General features: G+C 39.4%; 2 protein-coding genes across 3 annotated transcripts in view; one reads left to right on the top strand and one right to left on the bottom strand.

The window, feature by feature from the left end:
* SERPINE3 (serpin family E member 3) overlaps nt 1-14,783 on the top strand; it is a 27,706-nt gene extending 12,923 nt beyond the window's left edge. Inside the window, exons 5-8 of the mRNA XM_003800728.2 lie at nt 4,870-4,970; nt 10,906-10,992; nt 11,498-11,581; nt 13,948-14,783. Coding sequence (XP_003800776.1) covers nt 4,870-4,970; nt 10,906-10,992; nt 11,498-11,581; nt 13,948-13,991 — 316 coding nt within the window. The 3' untranslated portion in view covers nt 13,992-14,783. The remainder of the gene's footprint in view (nt 1-4,869; nt 4,971-10,905; nt 10,993-11,497; nt 11,582-13,947) is intronic.
* Nucleotides 14,784-14,892: 109 nt separating this feature from the next.
* INTS6 (integrator complex subunit 6) overlaps nt 14,893-16,264 on the bottom strand; it is an 88,598-nt gene continuing 87,226 nt past the window's right edge. For both annotated transcript variants that reach the window (XM_023507426.1, XM_003800712.3), the window contains one exon: nt 14,893-15,514. In XM_023507426.1, the coding sequence (XP_023363194.1) occupies nt 15,421-15,514 (94 nt within the window). In that variant the 3' untranslated portion in view covers nt 14,893-15,420. The remainder of the gene's footprint in view (nt 15,515-16,264) is intronic.

Here is a 16,264-nt window from a genome sequence, read left to right as displayed (position 1 = left end):
CATTGAATAGATAGATTGCTCTGGGAAGTATAGACATTTTTAACAATGTTGATTCTTCCCAGCCATGAGCATGGTATGTTCTTCCATTTGCTAATATCCGCTGCTATTTCCTTTCTTAGTGTTTCATAATTTTCTTTATAGAGGTCCTTCACCTCCTCTGTTAGGTATATTCCTAGGTATTTCATTTTCTTTGGGGCTATGGTGAAGGGAGTTGTGTCCTTAATTAACCTCTCATCTTGGCTGTTATTGGCATATACAAAGGCTACTGACTTGTGGACATTGATTTTGTATCCTGAGACATTACTGAATTTTTTGATGACTTCCAGGAGCTTTGTGGTTGAGTCTTTGGGGTTCTCTAAGTATAAGATCATATTGTCAGCAAAAAGGGAGAGTTTGACCTCCTCTGCTCCCATTTGGATGCCCTTTATTTCCTTCTCTTGCCTAAGTATTGGCTAGAATTTCCAGCACTGTGTTGAACGGTAATGGTGACAGAGGACAACCTTGTCTGGTTCCAGTTCGGAGAGGAAAGGTTTTCAGTTTTACTCCATTCAGTAAAATATTAGCTGTGGGTTAGTCATAGATAGTTTCAATCAGTTTCAGAAATGTGCCATGTATGCCTATACTCTTCAGTGTGCTAATTAGAAAAGGATGCTAGATTTTATCAAATGCTTTTTCTGTATCTATTGATACAATAAGACAGCTTGTGAGTTGTTGATGCGCTCTCTTTCTGTTTTTCGAATGTAGGCATCTAAAGGCAATAAATTTTTCTCTCAAAACTGCTTTTGCAGTATCCCACCGGTTTTGGTAGCTTGTGTCTTCATTGTTGTTGTGCTCGAGGAAGTTAATGATTTCCTCTTTTATTTCTCCCTGCACCCAACTGTCATTCAGCAGAAGGTTAACTTCCATGACTTTGTGTGGGGTTGAACGTTTTTGTTGTAGTTGAGTTCCACCTTTACTGCTTTGTGGTCTGAGAAGATACAAGGTGAAATTTTAATTCTTTTGATTCTGTTGAGGTTTGTTTTATGTCCTAGGATATGATCAGTTTTGGAGAATGTTCCATGGGCTGATGAGAAGAATGTATATTCTTCATCTTTGGGATTGAGTGCTCTATATGTGTCTATCAAGCATAGTTGCTCTAGAGTCTCATTTAAGTCCCTTATATCTTTGTTTAATTTCTGTTTAGAGGATCTGTCCAGCTCTGTAAGAGGAGTATTAAAGTCCCCTGTTATTATGGTATTATAGGATATCATATTGCTCAGACTGTGTAATGTTTATTTCAAGAATCTGAGAGCATTTAAATTGGGTGCATAAATATTTAGAATTGAAATGTCTTCTTCTTATATTTTTCTCTTGACCAATATAAAGTGACCATCTTTGTCTTTTTTGACTTTAGTTGCTTTAAATCCACATGTATCTGAAAATAAGATTGCAACTCCTGTTTTCTTCTGAATTCCATTTGCCTGAAAAAGTATCTTCTAACCCTTAACTCGGAGTTTTAATTTGTCTTTTGAAGGTAGGTGTGTTTCCTGCAGACAGCAAATAGATGGCTTGTGTTTTTTAATCCAGTAAGTCAATCTATGCCTCTTCAGTGGGGAATTGAAGCCATTGACATTTATTGAGATAATTGATAAGTGTGGTAGTGCTCTATTCATCTTATTTTGTGAGAGTCCATTGCTTAGTTTTATCTTTTGCATCACGGTGGAAGTTAGGTTCTGTCCTTTAATTTCTGAGATCTTACTTTGCTGTTGATCCATTGTGGTGGTCAGTGTGTAGAATGGGTTGAAGTATTTCCTGTAGAGTTGGGCTTGTTGTAGCGAATTTCCTCAATGTTTGTATATCAGTAAATGATTTGATTTCTCCATCAATTTTAACACTGAGCTTAGCAAGATATAGAATTCTGGGCTGGAAATTGTTCTGTTTAAGTAGATTAAAGGTAGATGACCATTATCTTCTGGCTTGGAAAGTTTCATTAGAGAAGTCTGCGGTCACCCTGATAGATTTGTCCCTGTCGGTCAACTGGCACTTACTCCTGGCAGCTTGCAGAATCTTTTCTTTTGTCTTGACAGGTTCATCACAATGTGTCTTGGAGAGGCTCAATTAGAGTTGAGGTGACCTGGGGTCCGATATCCCTCTGAAAGGAGTGTGTCAGAATCTTTGGTGATATTTGGGAAATTTTCATTTATAATATTCTCAAGTATGGCTTCCATTCCCCTGAGGCATTCTTCTTCCCCTCTGGGATACCTATAACTCATATGTTTGAATACTTCATATAGTCCCAGAATTCTGATAGTGAATGTTCTGCTTTCACTCTCTTCTTTTCTGCCTCTTTAACTATCTGAGATATCGCAAGAGCTTTGTCCTCTACCTCTGAGATTCTTTCTTCTGCATGGTCTAATCTGTTTTTGATACTTTCTATTTCATCTTTAAGTTCCTTAATTGACTGCTTCAGTTCCTTCAGCTCTGCTATATCCTTTCTATATTCTTCATATCATTCATCTCTTATTTGATTCTGTTTTTGGATTTCCTTTTGGTTATTTTTCATCATTTCCTTCATTGTTTTATCATCTGTATTCTAAATTCCCTTTCTGTCATTTCTAACATTTCTATATAGGTGGAATTCTCTGCAGTAGCTACCTCATGTTCCCTTATGGGGGTTGCTCTGGACTGGTTTTTCATGTTGCCAGGATTTTTCTGCTGGTTCTTCCTCATGAATGATTTATCTGCTTCCTTGCCCTAATTTTCCTTTCACTTCCTCTTGCTCTTTAAGTTCCTGAGCCTCTGGACTAGGGTTTCGATTGGTCCAGTTCTCCACTGCTTTTGTCCTCCTTATGGGGTCCAGAAGTCCCTCGCTGACTCTCTGTGTCTCCAAAGGGATGTTTCTGAGCCAATCCCACCAGCCAGAGATGCCTGTAGCCTCCTCTCCCTGGACTCACGGTGCCCAGTTGCAAGGAATCTGTTACTCGGCCACCATCTTGCTCCTCCTGATTCTGTCCTCAAAGCCATGTTTGTAGGAATTCTTCTGCATCTGCCTTCAGAGCCATACAAGATAATCACTTTGATCTTTTATAATCATACCTCACTTTTACTGCTGTTTTTAGTTTACTAAAAATGATACTACCCAGTTTTATCACCAACTACAATCACCATATTTGGTTTCAAGTGGCCTTAACTCTTCCTCACCACCATTGAGAAGTGCTAACAGTGAATGCAGGGGCTGTGCTGTGGCTGATTCTGAGCACTTTGCAAGGATTATTTCATTTGATCTTTACAACAAAGTACTGCAAACAAGCACTACTATTATAATCACTGGACAGATGAGGACACTAAGGCAAAGAGAGGTAAAACAAGCTGCCCCAGAGGTAAAATGACCAGTTCTTGGCTAGTAAGAGGTTGAGCCAGGATGCACCCTCAGGCCCTGGAGAGCTGAGTTTATGCCCTTAACCACTGTGATTCAGCATTTTGAGGTTTCAAAAAAGATGTGTTTTCAGTGCTTAAGAAAATTTCATGAGAAACATTCCAAAATGTTTTTGAAAAATGTCAGCACCCTTGAAGAAAGCATATATTTCTTTTTGAAAGCTATTCTGAAGATGCAAAACATACCCTTATGAGAAAGTCTTATACTTTTGTTTAAAATATCAGTCACATCATCTTGTAGCAGTGAAGGCCTTTGATATTAAATGGTCTTGTCAGGGTTTTTTATTCTTCTGCAAATTCTGCACTATTTTTAGAAAAAGACCATCTAAATTCCATTTTGAACTTTTTTATTTTCAAAGAAAAATAATAGCAGCAGTCCCTTTGAAAGACCCTTCTACAGTAAACTTTAAACTTTCAAAGGCCTTGCCTTGGGGAAATATTATAAAATTGGCATGCTGATTCTTTTTGCTCACATGGCTTACTAGGAACACCAAGGCTTTAAGTCACACTCCTCCCAGCTGCACACAGCAGACATGAGGGTGTATCATATCCAATTTAAACACTACTGAGAATCAGCCAATCTGCTCCTCCTGTGTGTGACTCCACGTGAGACAGAAAGTGGTGGAGTGCAGATGATCAGAGCATGGGTTTGACTCAAATTGAGTTCATCACACACTCGTATGTCATCTTGAGCAAGTTTCATAAACTCTTTCAAGTCTTAATTGTTCCATCTATAAAATGAGGATGATAATAACATATGAAAATGAAGTAAGACAATCCACAAAAAGCTCTTACTACACAGTGCCTACCACAATATAAGCACTTGTTGAATATTAATTATTATTAAATAAAAATGAACTAGGATGGTCTCTCTCCTCAGATGGTTTATCATAGCATCAACAATAGTAATAGGAAGTGAATGTTCTGTGCATCCCAAGAGTAGAATGAAGCAAAGTGTTCAAAATCCAAAGTGGGACTTCGGGAACCAAAGGTTACCAAACAGTTGGGGAAAAGAGGAGGGGTAACAGTTGAAAAATGGATAATAGAGGTGAGGGAAATGTTTTACATCTTGATGGAATGTAGCTACCAGGGGCTTGAGCAATTTCTGAACATTCACTGAATTGCATACTTAGATTTGTGCATTTCAGTATATGTAAATTCCCCTTAAAAAACAACAAATATTTAAAAATTAATGGGAAAATTTTAAAAAATGGGTAATAATTGAAAGGCAATCAGAAGAAATGGGAAGGACTTGGAGTGAACAGCATGAACAGAGGGGACAGAGGCAGCAAAGAGCCCTGTGCACTTGGCTCAGTCACGGGTGGGGTTATAGGCATGCTGGAGAACAAGGCTGGAGACACCCAAGTGAAGGGCTCTAGACTCCATGTAGGGTGGAGGGAAGTGTGCCAAGTGAGAATGGTAAGTGAGAGTTGATGGTTTGTTTTTGCTTTTCAGATTTAGGATCCAAAATCAATTCAACTTAAAAAGCATTTTAAATTCTTGGGGCATCACTGATCTTTTTGATCCACTCAAAGCCAACTTGAAAAGAATTTCAGGTAACAACAGTTCTCCTTCCAAACTTTCTGGTGTTGTGTTTGGGGCAGTTCTATCATGCTTTGATTAAGGGGTTCTCATGGTTTTTATAGTGTCTTCAGTGGTAAACTGGGTTAACATTATGTAAAAGAGTAGAGAAAGCACTTTGTTTCATAAAAGAGCACGCTGCTTCTCATAGTGGTCAAATTGGGGTCAGACTTTGTGGGGAAGGGATGCTTCTTGAGACCTTTCAACACGGTTTTGGGAAACCACCTTCACAATGAGGGACATAGGGCACACACACTCATCTCCCTCCACCTAGCATGACCAGGGACCACCAGAGACACCAGTCCTCATAACACTCTCCATCCTGAGCGCTTGCTGTCCTGCCAGCCTCCTGGTCAACCCTTGTTTCTCCCTTCTCTCCCTCCCTGCGTGTTTATGCCTCCTCAAGTTAGGTCTGAAACTTTCCTTCCTCTGTCCAATTTCCCTTCTTCAAATCTCCATGCTCCTGTAACCTTGCCTCCAGAGGTCCTCCCTCCGGCATTCATGTTGAATTTCTCAGTTGACATGCTACTGCCAACTAGTAGGGGCCGTGTTTGCCTGTGATCTGAGAGGGGACTTAACATCAAATGTAAAAAGGGAGTGGAAGGCCAGAACCTGTGTTCCAGAATCTTCTCAGGACAGCATTGGCTAAACTACTGCTGACTCAAAGGCTCAGGTTTGTTTCTCCTCTGGATAATAAATTATCTGTGCAGAGATAATATTGTAGCTGGTTTTTTCATCAGCCTTGACATGTCCCTTACCTGATGGGCTTAAAAATCACTATTTTGAATGTTAGAACTTCCTCATGCAGAGTTTTCTCAAGGGTTGCTCAGAATTTTTCCTCTTAGGTAATCAGTAAAAAACATGAGATTTTGATCCACAAGAGAAGTTTTAGCTTGGGCTTCAGGTGTGACCAGATTAACTGACAGAGGTTCTTATCAAATAAAATACAGAAGGAAGGATCTCTCCTAGGGTGTTTAAAATGCACAGGCTCTATTCTCACTGTACAAGCAAGCAAGGAGATGAGCAAAGCCACGGTCCAGCTGGGCATCATGCCGTGACAGTGCTTGGCATACACACAGCTAAAACCCAGTAAGTATTGTTGGCTTGGTGCAACGACTTGACCAGAAACTTTCCCAGTGACACAGATACCACATAACATGGCAGCTAAAGGAGGGGTCTTGGAGTGAAAAGAGCAGAGGGCAAGGAAGAAGGCGGTGAAGAGCTAGAGTGCATTCAAGCGCGGGTGATGTGCAGAATCCAGTCCCAGCACCGTCTGTGGCTCCAGAGCTCAGCCATGACATCCTTGTTGCCGATGACATGTCTGCTCCACTATGGACCGTCCTAGTTCAGAACGTTAGGGCCATTCTTCACCTTGTCTCCCACACCACTGTATTCAGTTAATTGCTACAGTGTACTGATTGTTGATGCATAACTCTTAAATCTCTCTTCCTTTATGTCCTAGAAGTACATAGTACATCCTAAAATGCCACCAATGCTGTGTCCTCAAACAGTAACTTTCTGACCCACACTGTGCCGCTCCCCTGCTGTGGAGATGTCCAGCGTCTATACGTTCCTCCGCAACACCTAATAAGCAAGCTGGCATTAAAGTACTTTTCTCTGATCTTTTTCTTCTAATGCAATTCAAGTCTACTTATATTCATTCACACCAGCAGAAATACAGGCTTATCAATCTGGTTTATGCAATAATTATCCCAGGCAGTCGCCACATGCCAAGTGTGAAGCTTACATTCATGCTTCCTATTGATAAAATGTGCCACAATAAGCTCTTCCCAGGAAGTTCTGTTCCTCTAAAGCAGGGGGTCAGCAAACCATGATCTACCACCTGCTTTCATAAATATACTTGTATTATAAAACCACCACTCCCTGCATCTGCCGATTATCTGTGGCTGCCTCCCTGCTACAACAGCAGGGTTGAATAGTCAGGAAAGATGCCACATGGCTTGCAGTGACTAAAGTAATTAATATCTGGCCCTTTATAGAAAAGGTTGCCAACTAAAGTAATGCTTTCCAATGCTCTTTTCAAACATAATCAAGAAAAAAAAACCAATCAAGACACTAATCCCTTCTGTGCCCAAGTAGGCTTTTGGTATTATTCTAGAAACAGAGACACTGAATCTCTCCACAAAATAGTTTCCTCGTCCCTAAAATGGGGGTAGCCACCTCACACCTTAACTGTAGAAACAAAATGATTTAAGACATAGCACATCATCGGTAGAGCCCTTGCCAGTGATCAGGAAGTGCTGGCTTGCCTCCCCCAGCACAAGGGGTTAGCAAACAGTTTTGTGCTTTTGATGGAAGCCCAACAACCACAGGGAACATTTTGCTTTGGGGTTCGAGAGCCCAGAATCATTTTACCCAAGTTTGCCTTTTCCACTTATGTCTTCCATCTTGAAATCAAATCCTTTTTTGCTGCCTAAAGAACTTGCTCCATTAAAAGAAAAAAATAAAAGAACGCCCTATCATTTCAAGGCCCAGTTGAACCCAGGGTGTAATTCTGTGCCCTATCTTCCTTCCCAGCACCCTCTCCAGACTCCTTAACACCAGCTGTTATAAAGGTTCTAGGGGTAGGGACATAGGATGCAGCAAACTCACCCTCACTTCCCCCAGCATGAGTAGGAATGTAAAATTCCAGTTGCATTGCCACTGAAGATACCCAGCTAAAGACACACCAGTAGGCTTTGCTATAGACCTATCATCTCTAATCCGAGAAACACTTCTTGTGCACAAACTTTAAACTTTAAAGAAACTATCTCATTCCTGGCTTTTATAAGTAGGTAATAGCTTCCAATCTCTCTTCTCTATAACTATGATCTAAATGAGCAAACCACCAGAATGGTTGGGTCAATGACATAAATTAACTCTGCCATATCAGAGTCAGCTGCTGCACATGGAAAGGTGAGGAGTGGGCTGGGCAGGGAGCCGGAGAAAGCAACCAACCACAGCTAGTTTCAAAGGCCACCTCAGGTCCTTCTTAGCCCTTTCCCTCTGTGTCCTAGACTGGGTGTTATTTCTGACTCTCTCTCTCACACACACACACCCTCTGGCTTTTAGCAACTCAGTAACAAGAAAATATGCTTACCCTGCTATATGAGAAGCTGAGAATCAAACATAAGGACATCGATTTATATTTTTGCAAGTCTTGTGTTTATACAGTGTTGTATTATGTAGACTCAAACCTGTTGAGAGCGTGACACACAGAGAGTAATGGTCTCCCCTCACCAAGTGGAAGGAGGCACGCAGTCATTCCTCAGAGACTCACAGAAGGCCCCTCAACACTGTGCCCTATGGTTTCACAGACACCTACATTTCCTTACACATGAAATCCGCTTAAAGCACATCAGGTAGCTTCTTTCATGGGAAAAAGAAACAAAAGGACAGTGCGAGGACTATTACTAATTAATCTAAGATTTACCAAACGTACATACGTGTGCATACCAAGCATTATTACGCAGGTTGGGAAAAAAGCCACTCAAGTGAAGAAGATGTCCTTTTTGCTTTGTAGGAGATAAGTCTACAGAGGGAGGTAAAATCCATAGAAGATGTTTGGGAAGAGAAGTGGATATTATGCCCTGGGAGGGTGTAGGGAGAGTCTCACCCCTTTCCTTTGGATATTGAATGTCGTACAGGAGCAAATCAGTTTATGGTGGGCTATGGTTTCCCACAGGATGCCTCCCAGGATACTACTCTGGTGAATTTGGGGATAGAGGATGGTGTGGGTGGTTACATGACTAAGTGCTAAGTAAGTATTGTGATCCTCCGGTAGAGATTCACTATGTTAGGAAATAAGCAGCTCTAAGAAGTCCCCACTAGGAACAAAAGTGCAAAAATGTTTAACTTGCATCTCCCACATTTAATTGATCATAGAACCCCTTTTACCACCTCTAAGCAATCTTGAGAACAAATTTTAGAAAAACAGGTTATATGCCCCTTAATGGCACTAAACAGTTGCCAACACGTCTCAGGGGAGAAGGAGAAAGACAGGGGCTTCCTCTGTGATGGGCTCTGCTAGGTTGGCTTCACTAGCTGCATAATGCAACAGCTACCGGACAAACGTAAGCCAACAGGAATCTGTAATACAAGATCAAGAGGAGAAACACAAACCTACAGATGACTCCCAGATCCTTGTTTTTATCACACACATTAGTCTTTCGAAATATCAACTCTCCCCCCAGATAAATTTTAAGAGCTGCTGATGCTGAGTCATGCCAGACTATGGGTCTTGGCTTAAGTGCTGTGCAAACATACATTAATTATTGGACCACTTCAGTATTCTGATGAGAAAAGCTATTGAAATGAAACTCCTCAGCTGCAGCTCCAAAAAAATCAAAGCGTCCAGCCCATCTAACTGAAGATCACCCGTGCCTACTGGGCCTCTCAGCACTGTGCCCAAGAGCCTCGACTGACATGCATGCAGCACTGTTCTCGCTGGTAAGGAGTCTCATAGTGAACATTTCATTTCCTGAACAATCATTTCAAATGCTGAGACATCGTCCTGAACAGGAACTGAGGCCTGGAGATTACAAACCCTTCCCATGGCTGTTAAAGAACCACCCTCTCCCCACAGGGTCCTTGCAGCTCTGGCACCGCAGGTCAGCTTGATCCAGGAGCTAGTGAGAGAGGCCAATTGTTGATAAAGATCCCACAGGAAAAAGACCAATTGCTAAAACAAATTAGATTCTTCGCTGGTTTTAGAACAAGTGACGCCAAGCGTATGTTTCTATCGACTTTTCCCTTCCTCTGGTCCCTCCTGTCAGTCACTGATTCTGGGAAAGAACCATTCCTTATAGCAGAGATAGCCCCTCCCGGTTCTAAAGACTGCCTCTGTCACTCTGTATTACGTCATCAAGGATTACTTTATCTTTGGAGAGCTACTTATAATTGGTTTAATAGGTGAATTACAAAAATTGTCAGTTGTAAGACTTGGCTATCTCTCATTAGTCCTATTTGCTCAGCTTTTGTCCTTGAAAATATCAGCACACAGATCAGTGATACTGACCTCTCATTTCACTTGGCAGATCCCAGCCCATGAGACAAGCTAATCACACAACTGACGTAACTTGAGTACACAGAATGCAGCCGCTGCAGTGTTAGGCACATTTTTAATACACGGAATTGGCCTCTTAATTGTGCCCATAACTTAAACCTTGGGAACGTCATTCAAAAGCAGCTCTTAAAATGCCATTCAAAAAGGCAGTAAAGGAAAATCAGCTCAGAAGCTGCTGAAAATAATGCCTGGGCTACAGAGGCTGCATTTTAACACCCACTTTGCCAATTTTTATGACCACTGAGGTTTAGAAGTATTAGCTAAAGGAGAGTTTTTAGTATTAAGTAGAAATAATTTTGACTAAACATTGAAAGATGGGGCAGCACTCTGAATATTTGGGAGATTACATGAATTTAACAAATTAAGGTTTTGAACGTTGTATATAATATTGAACCTTAAGAATTTTCCGGCCAGGCATGGTGGCTCACCCCTGTAATCCTAGCACTCCAGAGACTGAGCTGGGTGGATTGCCTGAGCTCAGGAGTTCCAGACCAGCCTGAGCAAGAGCAAGACCCATCTCTACTAAAAATAGAAAAACTAGCCTGGGCCTTGTGGCAGGTGCCTGTAGTCTCAGCTACTTCGGAGCCTCAAGCAAAAGAATTACTTGAGCCCGGGAGTTTGAGGTTACTGTGAGCTGTGACACCACGGCACTGGACGAAAGGCAAAGCAGGAGACTGTCTCAAAAAAAAAAAATTGTAATGATACTTTCTCCAAGCTTATTTCTCTCGCAGCATGATACTGAAGTTCCCTGAGGACATTCTTTTAAAATAACACTCAAGTCCTTATGCTAAATGTATTGAGAAATGTAAGTAAGCAACTCACACTTCTGTCATTTTCTGGCTTAGGCCAAGACGGCTTTTACGTCTCTGAGGCTATCCACAACGCCAAGATTGAGGTTTCAGAGGAAGGCACCAAGGCATCTGCAGCTACAGGTATGTTCATAAAGGGAAGTATTTGCTCACGACACCTGTATCTACCTTTGTCACATTTATCCAGTTGATCTTCATGCTTCTAAACATTTCCATCTAAAACCCCAAGTTCAGCTGCGGTACAGCATTTTTAAAAAAAGAAATAGCAACAGAAGGCAAAAATGTTTTGGAAAGTGATGAAAATCATTTTGGAAATGTTTTAGAAAAAAAGACCATTTTGAAAAGGATTGTGTCATCATCCCATAAACAAGAAATAGTCCTTCTGAAAATTTAATGAATAATTTATTTCATGGGGTATTTTGAAAACAGGAGACAGGCTTGGCTAAGTGGTCTTTCCTGTTTATTCCTATTGGCACCTCCCTCACAACAGTCAACAACAAAAAGTCATTAGGATTCTTTTGAGTGCTTCAAAAATTAAGGGATGTAACTGATTTCATATCCAATTGAAACAGATTTCTTTACAATTCAAAATGCACTGAGATTCTCCTATTCTTTATCTTTCTGGCAGCTCTGTTGTTACTGAAAAGATCTCGGATTCCTATTTTTAAAGCAGATCGGCCATTCATCTTTCTCCTGAGAGAGCCCAACACAGGTAGTACAGTATTGTCTGACAGGATTCAGATAAGTAACAAGGTGTCCATAAATTTATGTGCTAAAAAACTGCACATGAACTTTACAGATACCCTGTATCTATCAGTGTCCCTTAGCGACAAGGGGTCCACTTTGTCCACTAGACTGAAATAAGCATGACTTCTGGCTGTTTCTGTGGTGTTTCTGAAGCTTCCCAGCTGCTGGGTCTTGAGAAAGGACTATCTCATAATTACAAAGGAACAATTGTCCCCCATCCTTTTTGCCTTTTGATCTCTCAGCGCATCTGAGGTTTCATTTTCTTCCGGAAAGACTTAGAAAAAACTGTTAAAGTAAAATAAATGGTAGATTTTTCCTTTTTTTTTTTTTTTTTTTCAGTTGTTCCCTATCTTTAGTGTCATTCTGGAAATCACCTTCCTCCAGGCACTAGAGTGAAGAGGTAGTGACTCTACTATTGCAGTTAAGGCATCTGGATTTCTATTCTGTTCTTCTGTTCATCTTTCTCGAAAATCAAATGTTTAAGTCACACTATACAACCTTATTCAAAGGTATGGTACACACAAGGCCCCAGTACATCAGAAGGACAGCAGATGTCCTTAATTTTCAACACAACATTGAACAAAGTCTTTAAATTATTTCTCTCAATGTTCCTTCTCCCCCTTTGACAATTATTTATCAGCCTATGAAGGGAAAGAGATTCTCAGTAAATAGTTGTTGGCAAGTCTAAACAGTGTATCAAAAAGAAATAGGATGAAACAAGACTAATGAAATCAAGCAAAGGTGGATCTACTTTAACTAACCATCAGGCATTACTTTTATTTATGAAGAGAAAAAATGTCAAAAGTTAGAATAATGAAAATTATGCATAGTTTTACACAAATTAAGGAAATACTGTCAACATCATTTTATCTGAGAATCATTTGCATACTGCTGTAACTTTCGCTAGAAATCAAAGGAACATTTTTGTGACAAAAAGGATGAAAATCATTTACTAGAAAATAATCTATTTGAGCATTACTGGGGGAGAAAAAAAGTCCATCAACAGAATGTATGCTAGTATTTCACCACGATCATCCCAACCCCATATTCATTAGATGAAAATGTTACTTATCACTCAGAACAGGCAGCAAGGAGCCCTCTTTTAGGAAGGACATACGTCAAAAAATGAAAGATGAAAAAAACAATAGGTCCTATTCCCTCAAGAAATAGAACTAAACTTGAACAGCAAGGTCATTGCCAAAAGCTGATAAGTCAATAAAGGTTGATAATAGCTAAATAAAGTTCTGATTTTGGAATTCAACTGCATAAAAATGATGAAAATCCTTGAGCTAAGACGCACCACTATTTCAATGGTATGAGTTTTGAGAACTGCCTTAGTAATAAGGATGAAAATAATAAGGGTAATCCAAAGCCAGTTCCACAATCTGCCGCAACTGAAGCTTAGTTCTCATGAATTTATTCACCTCTTTCTGGGAAGCGTTTGCCCACATCACACAGCAAAGTGGCTACTCTTCTGGTGACAATTATTTAAGAGATTAGAAATGAGTTTCAGACCTTCACTTCTCCAGACAAATCTTAGTTGAGAGCAGCTAAGAATCAGCCAACAAATGAGACGCGGGCTACATTAAGAAAAGTCATCTAATAAACCTTAAACGTTTCGAGAGAATCATTTCTCCAGCCTAAAGTCATTCAGTGATCTATAGGCCCTAAAAGACATACTCCACCCCCTGCCACCACAGATATGTTCTTTCCTTTGCTGACAAGAATTCTGTGGTAAGTATTTCATTAATGTAACTAATATGCCCAGTTTTTAAAAATGCAAGTAAAAGAAAAACATTGAGGGAGATGGGATATATTAACTTTTAGTTTTGATGAATTTCAAATCTCATGACTAAGTTTTGGGACAGGGTGTAAAAAGTTTAGTGGCAGAGAAAAGACAAAGGTCAAAAAGAGGAGAGAAAACAAACTACTTCCCAACTCCTCTGGAAAATGTATTAAAAGGTTAAGAGTCTAAAGGATTAACTCAGGAGCAGCCTGTGAAATGGAAGTAAGAACTTTCTGATAAGGAGAGCTGCTAAGCACGGGGATGGACCCAAATGCTCGTTATGTATGAATTTTTATCTGATGACTTCTAATCCCTCTTACTAATCTCAGAATCTATATATATAATTCAAGGACAATATGTTCTGGATTTGTGTAACTCTTGTTGAATTTAGCAGTGTGACTATGTACATATAGTTACTTAAACAATTCCATGTATTAAATGATATGCTACTTGAAAAGTATTTTTTGTAGAGATAAGCAAGTTTTAAAGAATTGCATATGAAAATACTATGTAATGTTACATTACAAGCTTCTTTTTCTTGACAGGGTTTGTCTTCAGTATTGGGAGAGTTTCAAATCCCCTGGACTAAATTATCAGATCTCAAGCATGTTCTCCACTTTCGTTGCTGCTTTTCTTCATAAAAAGTTCTAACTTCATTTTGCTACACTCTTAAAATGTGAAAAATTGTAAAACATAAGGGTACATGATTTTCAACATAACTTCTATTTTATTAAGTTTGTGTTGTCCTCTCTTAATCCAAATCTATTTTAACTTTCTTTTCTACTGTTACCCGCCCCCCACCCACTAAAAGGCACATCAGTGATCCATGAATGTGAGTGAGTCTGGCCCCAGGATGGCTTCCCCAGTGAGGACATAGGGGAACTGAGGGTAGGTAGGGAATGAACAGTGTTTGTTTTTCCTCATCCTTTATAACTCAAAGGGGATGCACATTCATCTGAAGTGTTTCCTTTCCATTCAGCTTCTAAATAAAATTGGAAGTTAAAGCTGTGAAGTTTGTGTGAGAACAGCAGGGCAAAACAAAAACACTCTGAACCCTCAAATTTGTTCAGGCCGTTGTAGGCATGGTATCAAGCTGCTAACAGACATTTCAGAGGACACTTACCACTCCCTAGCAGCAGTTTAGTGCCATCCACAGTCTTAGAAAAGAAAAGGGGTTGAAGGAAACCAATAATGTCCAAAGTTGTCTGCTTTTTAAAGAGCTTTTTAAGTGTCTCCCTGTCTGCCACAGACACAGTAATTCCTATCATCTAAGCAGAAACAGGAGCATGTTGGTGTGGCCAACAAAAACCACAAACAGAGTAAAAAGACAATCTAGGTCACGTAACACATAATTACAGTTAGGTTTAGCAATGAACTTTGAGTGGTGTATTCTTCCAATGCTAAAAAGCAAGGCCTTTAAAATTCCATTATCTTAGGATTTTTTTTAAATGATTACTTTAAATGTGATTATTTCCTAAACCACACAAGAGTAAAATAGAGCATTTATTGATGGAATAACAAAAGTGCTTTTCTTAAATATTCTTCAAAATACATTTGTACAACTTACAATAATATATCCAAAATAACTGTATATACAAAACATTACCTAGTTTTAATGTATGTGCTTTTTCCCCAAAAATTACAAAGTAACTTTTTAATTTTTTTGGCAAAGTTCAACCTTAACAGAGGTGACAATTTTAAAGGTTGCTTTAAGAAAATAGAACCTGAGGGAAATTGACACGCGAGAGTCAATGATAAGCAAGAGATCTGGAGGATACTTTATAGTTTGTTAAATAAAAATTTTTAGAGTGATACTTTTCACATTACAAAAATAAATCAAAATGAAAAAAGGTCACTGTAAAATGATGGGAAAAGGATCTGTAGACTTGCTTTTAGTATTTCAAATAGCCAACAACGCATGTCAAAAAAAGAAAAAAAAAAATCCAAGATCACAACAGGCTTGCGTTTACTTTGTATTTGGAGGAGACAAGAGAGCAAGTGGCCACATCCCATTTCCTTTAATTGCTGTTGACATGGTTGATCTGACTGGCTCTTCGATGAATTTCATCCAAGAAGTTTTCCAGCTGTTCTATTAGCATTCGCTTTTTAAACCTGTAGGAAAAAAGAAATAAGAGCAATCTTAATGACTTTTTAATGGATGGTATATACCAGTATGATTTTTTCAAAAGGAGAAAAATAGCTTCTGAAGATTTTTTGCAGTGAAATTAAAATGAGGAAAAAAAAATCAACCCTTTATAACATATCTTCTGGGAGGTTAGTAAGTAACTACACCAGTACTGTATTCTAGTCTGTCCCTAAAACACATATGCCAGGCCTAGACAATGGGAAAGGGGTTGTTCCTTCCACAACCCAAAAATACTAATAAATTTGCAATACTCTAGCAAAATTTGGGTTTTCAAATCAATTACTCCAATAGCTTCTTCTCATGCTCACTGAAAGTTACAGTTGAAAGGAATGTGAACAGAGTATAAACATAATCCCCCATAAAATGGAAGGAGGATGAGCTGGTAAATCAAAAATAATTAGACATCCATGATACAGGACATAGCAAACAAAGTTCAAGTGGCAATTTTTTAAAATTTCAGTAATAAATATAGGTAAACTGAAATTACATTTATCTATGTAAATAATAATTATTGCTGATTTGTTTTAGAACACCCCCAAGTACTGGACATTCTATCCCTACTTCTTCTCTACTTGAAAGCTAGTATGAACTGCTACCGCTGTAGTATTATGTAACTCTCTCAAAGGTGGTTGAAGTATGGAGAAGCAAGAATCCAATGTACTCAATTCTGATATGAGGACAATGAATGACCCAGTACATGGTAGGGGGTGGGGAGG

This window comes from Otolemur garnettii, unplaced genomic scaffold (genome assembly GCF_000181295.1).
Source record: "Otolemur garnettii isolate 467f Iridium unplaced genomic scaffold, OtoGar3 scaffold00182, whole genome shotgun sequence".
Lineage (NCBI taxonomy): Eukaryota > Metazoa > Chordata > Mammalia > Primates > Galagidae > Otolemur > Otolemur garnettii.
This window is presented reverse-complemented; position numbering and strand designations above follow the sequence as displayed.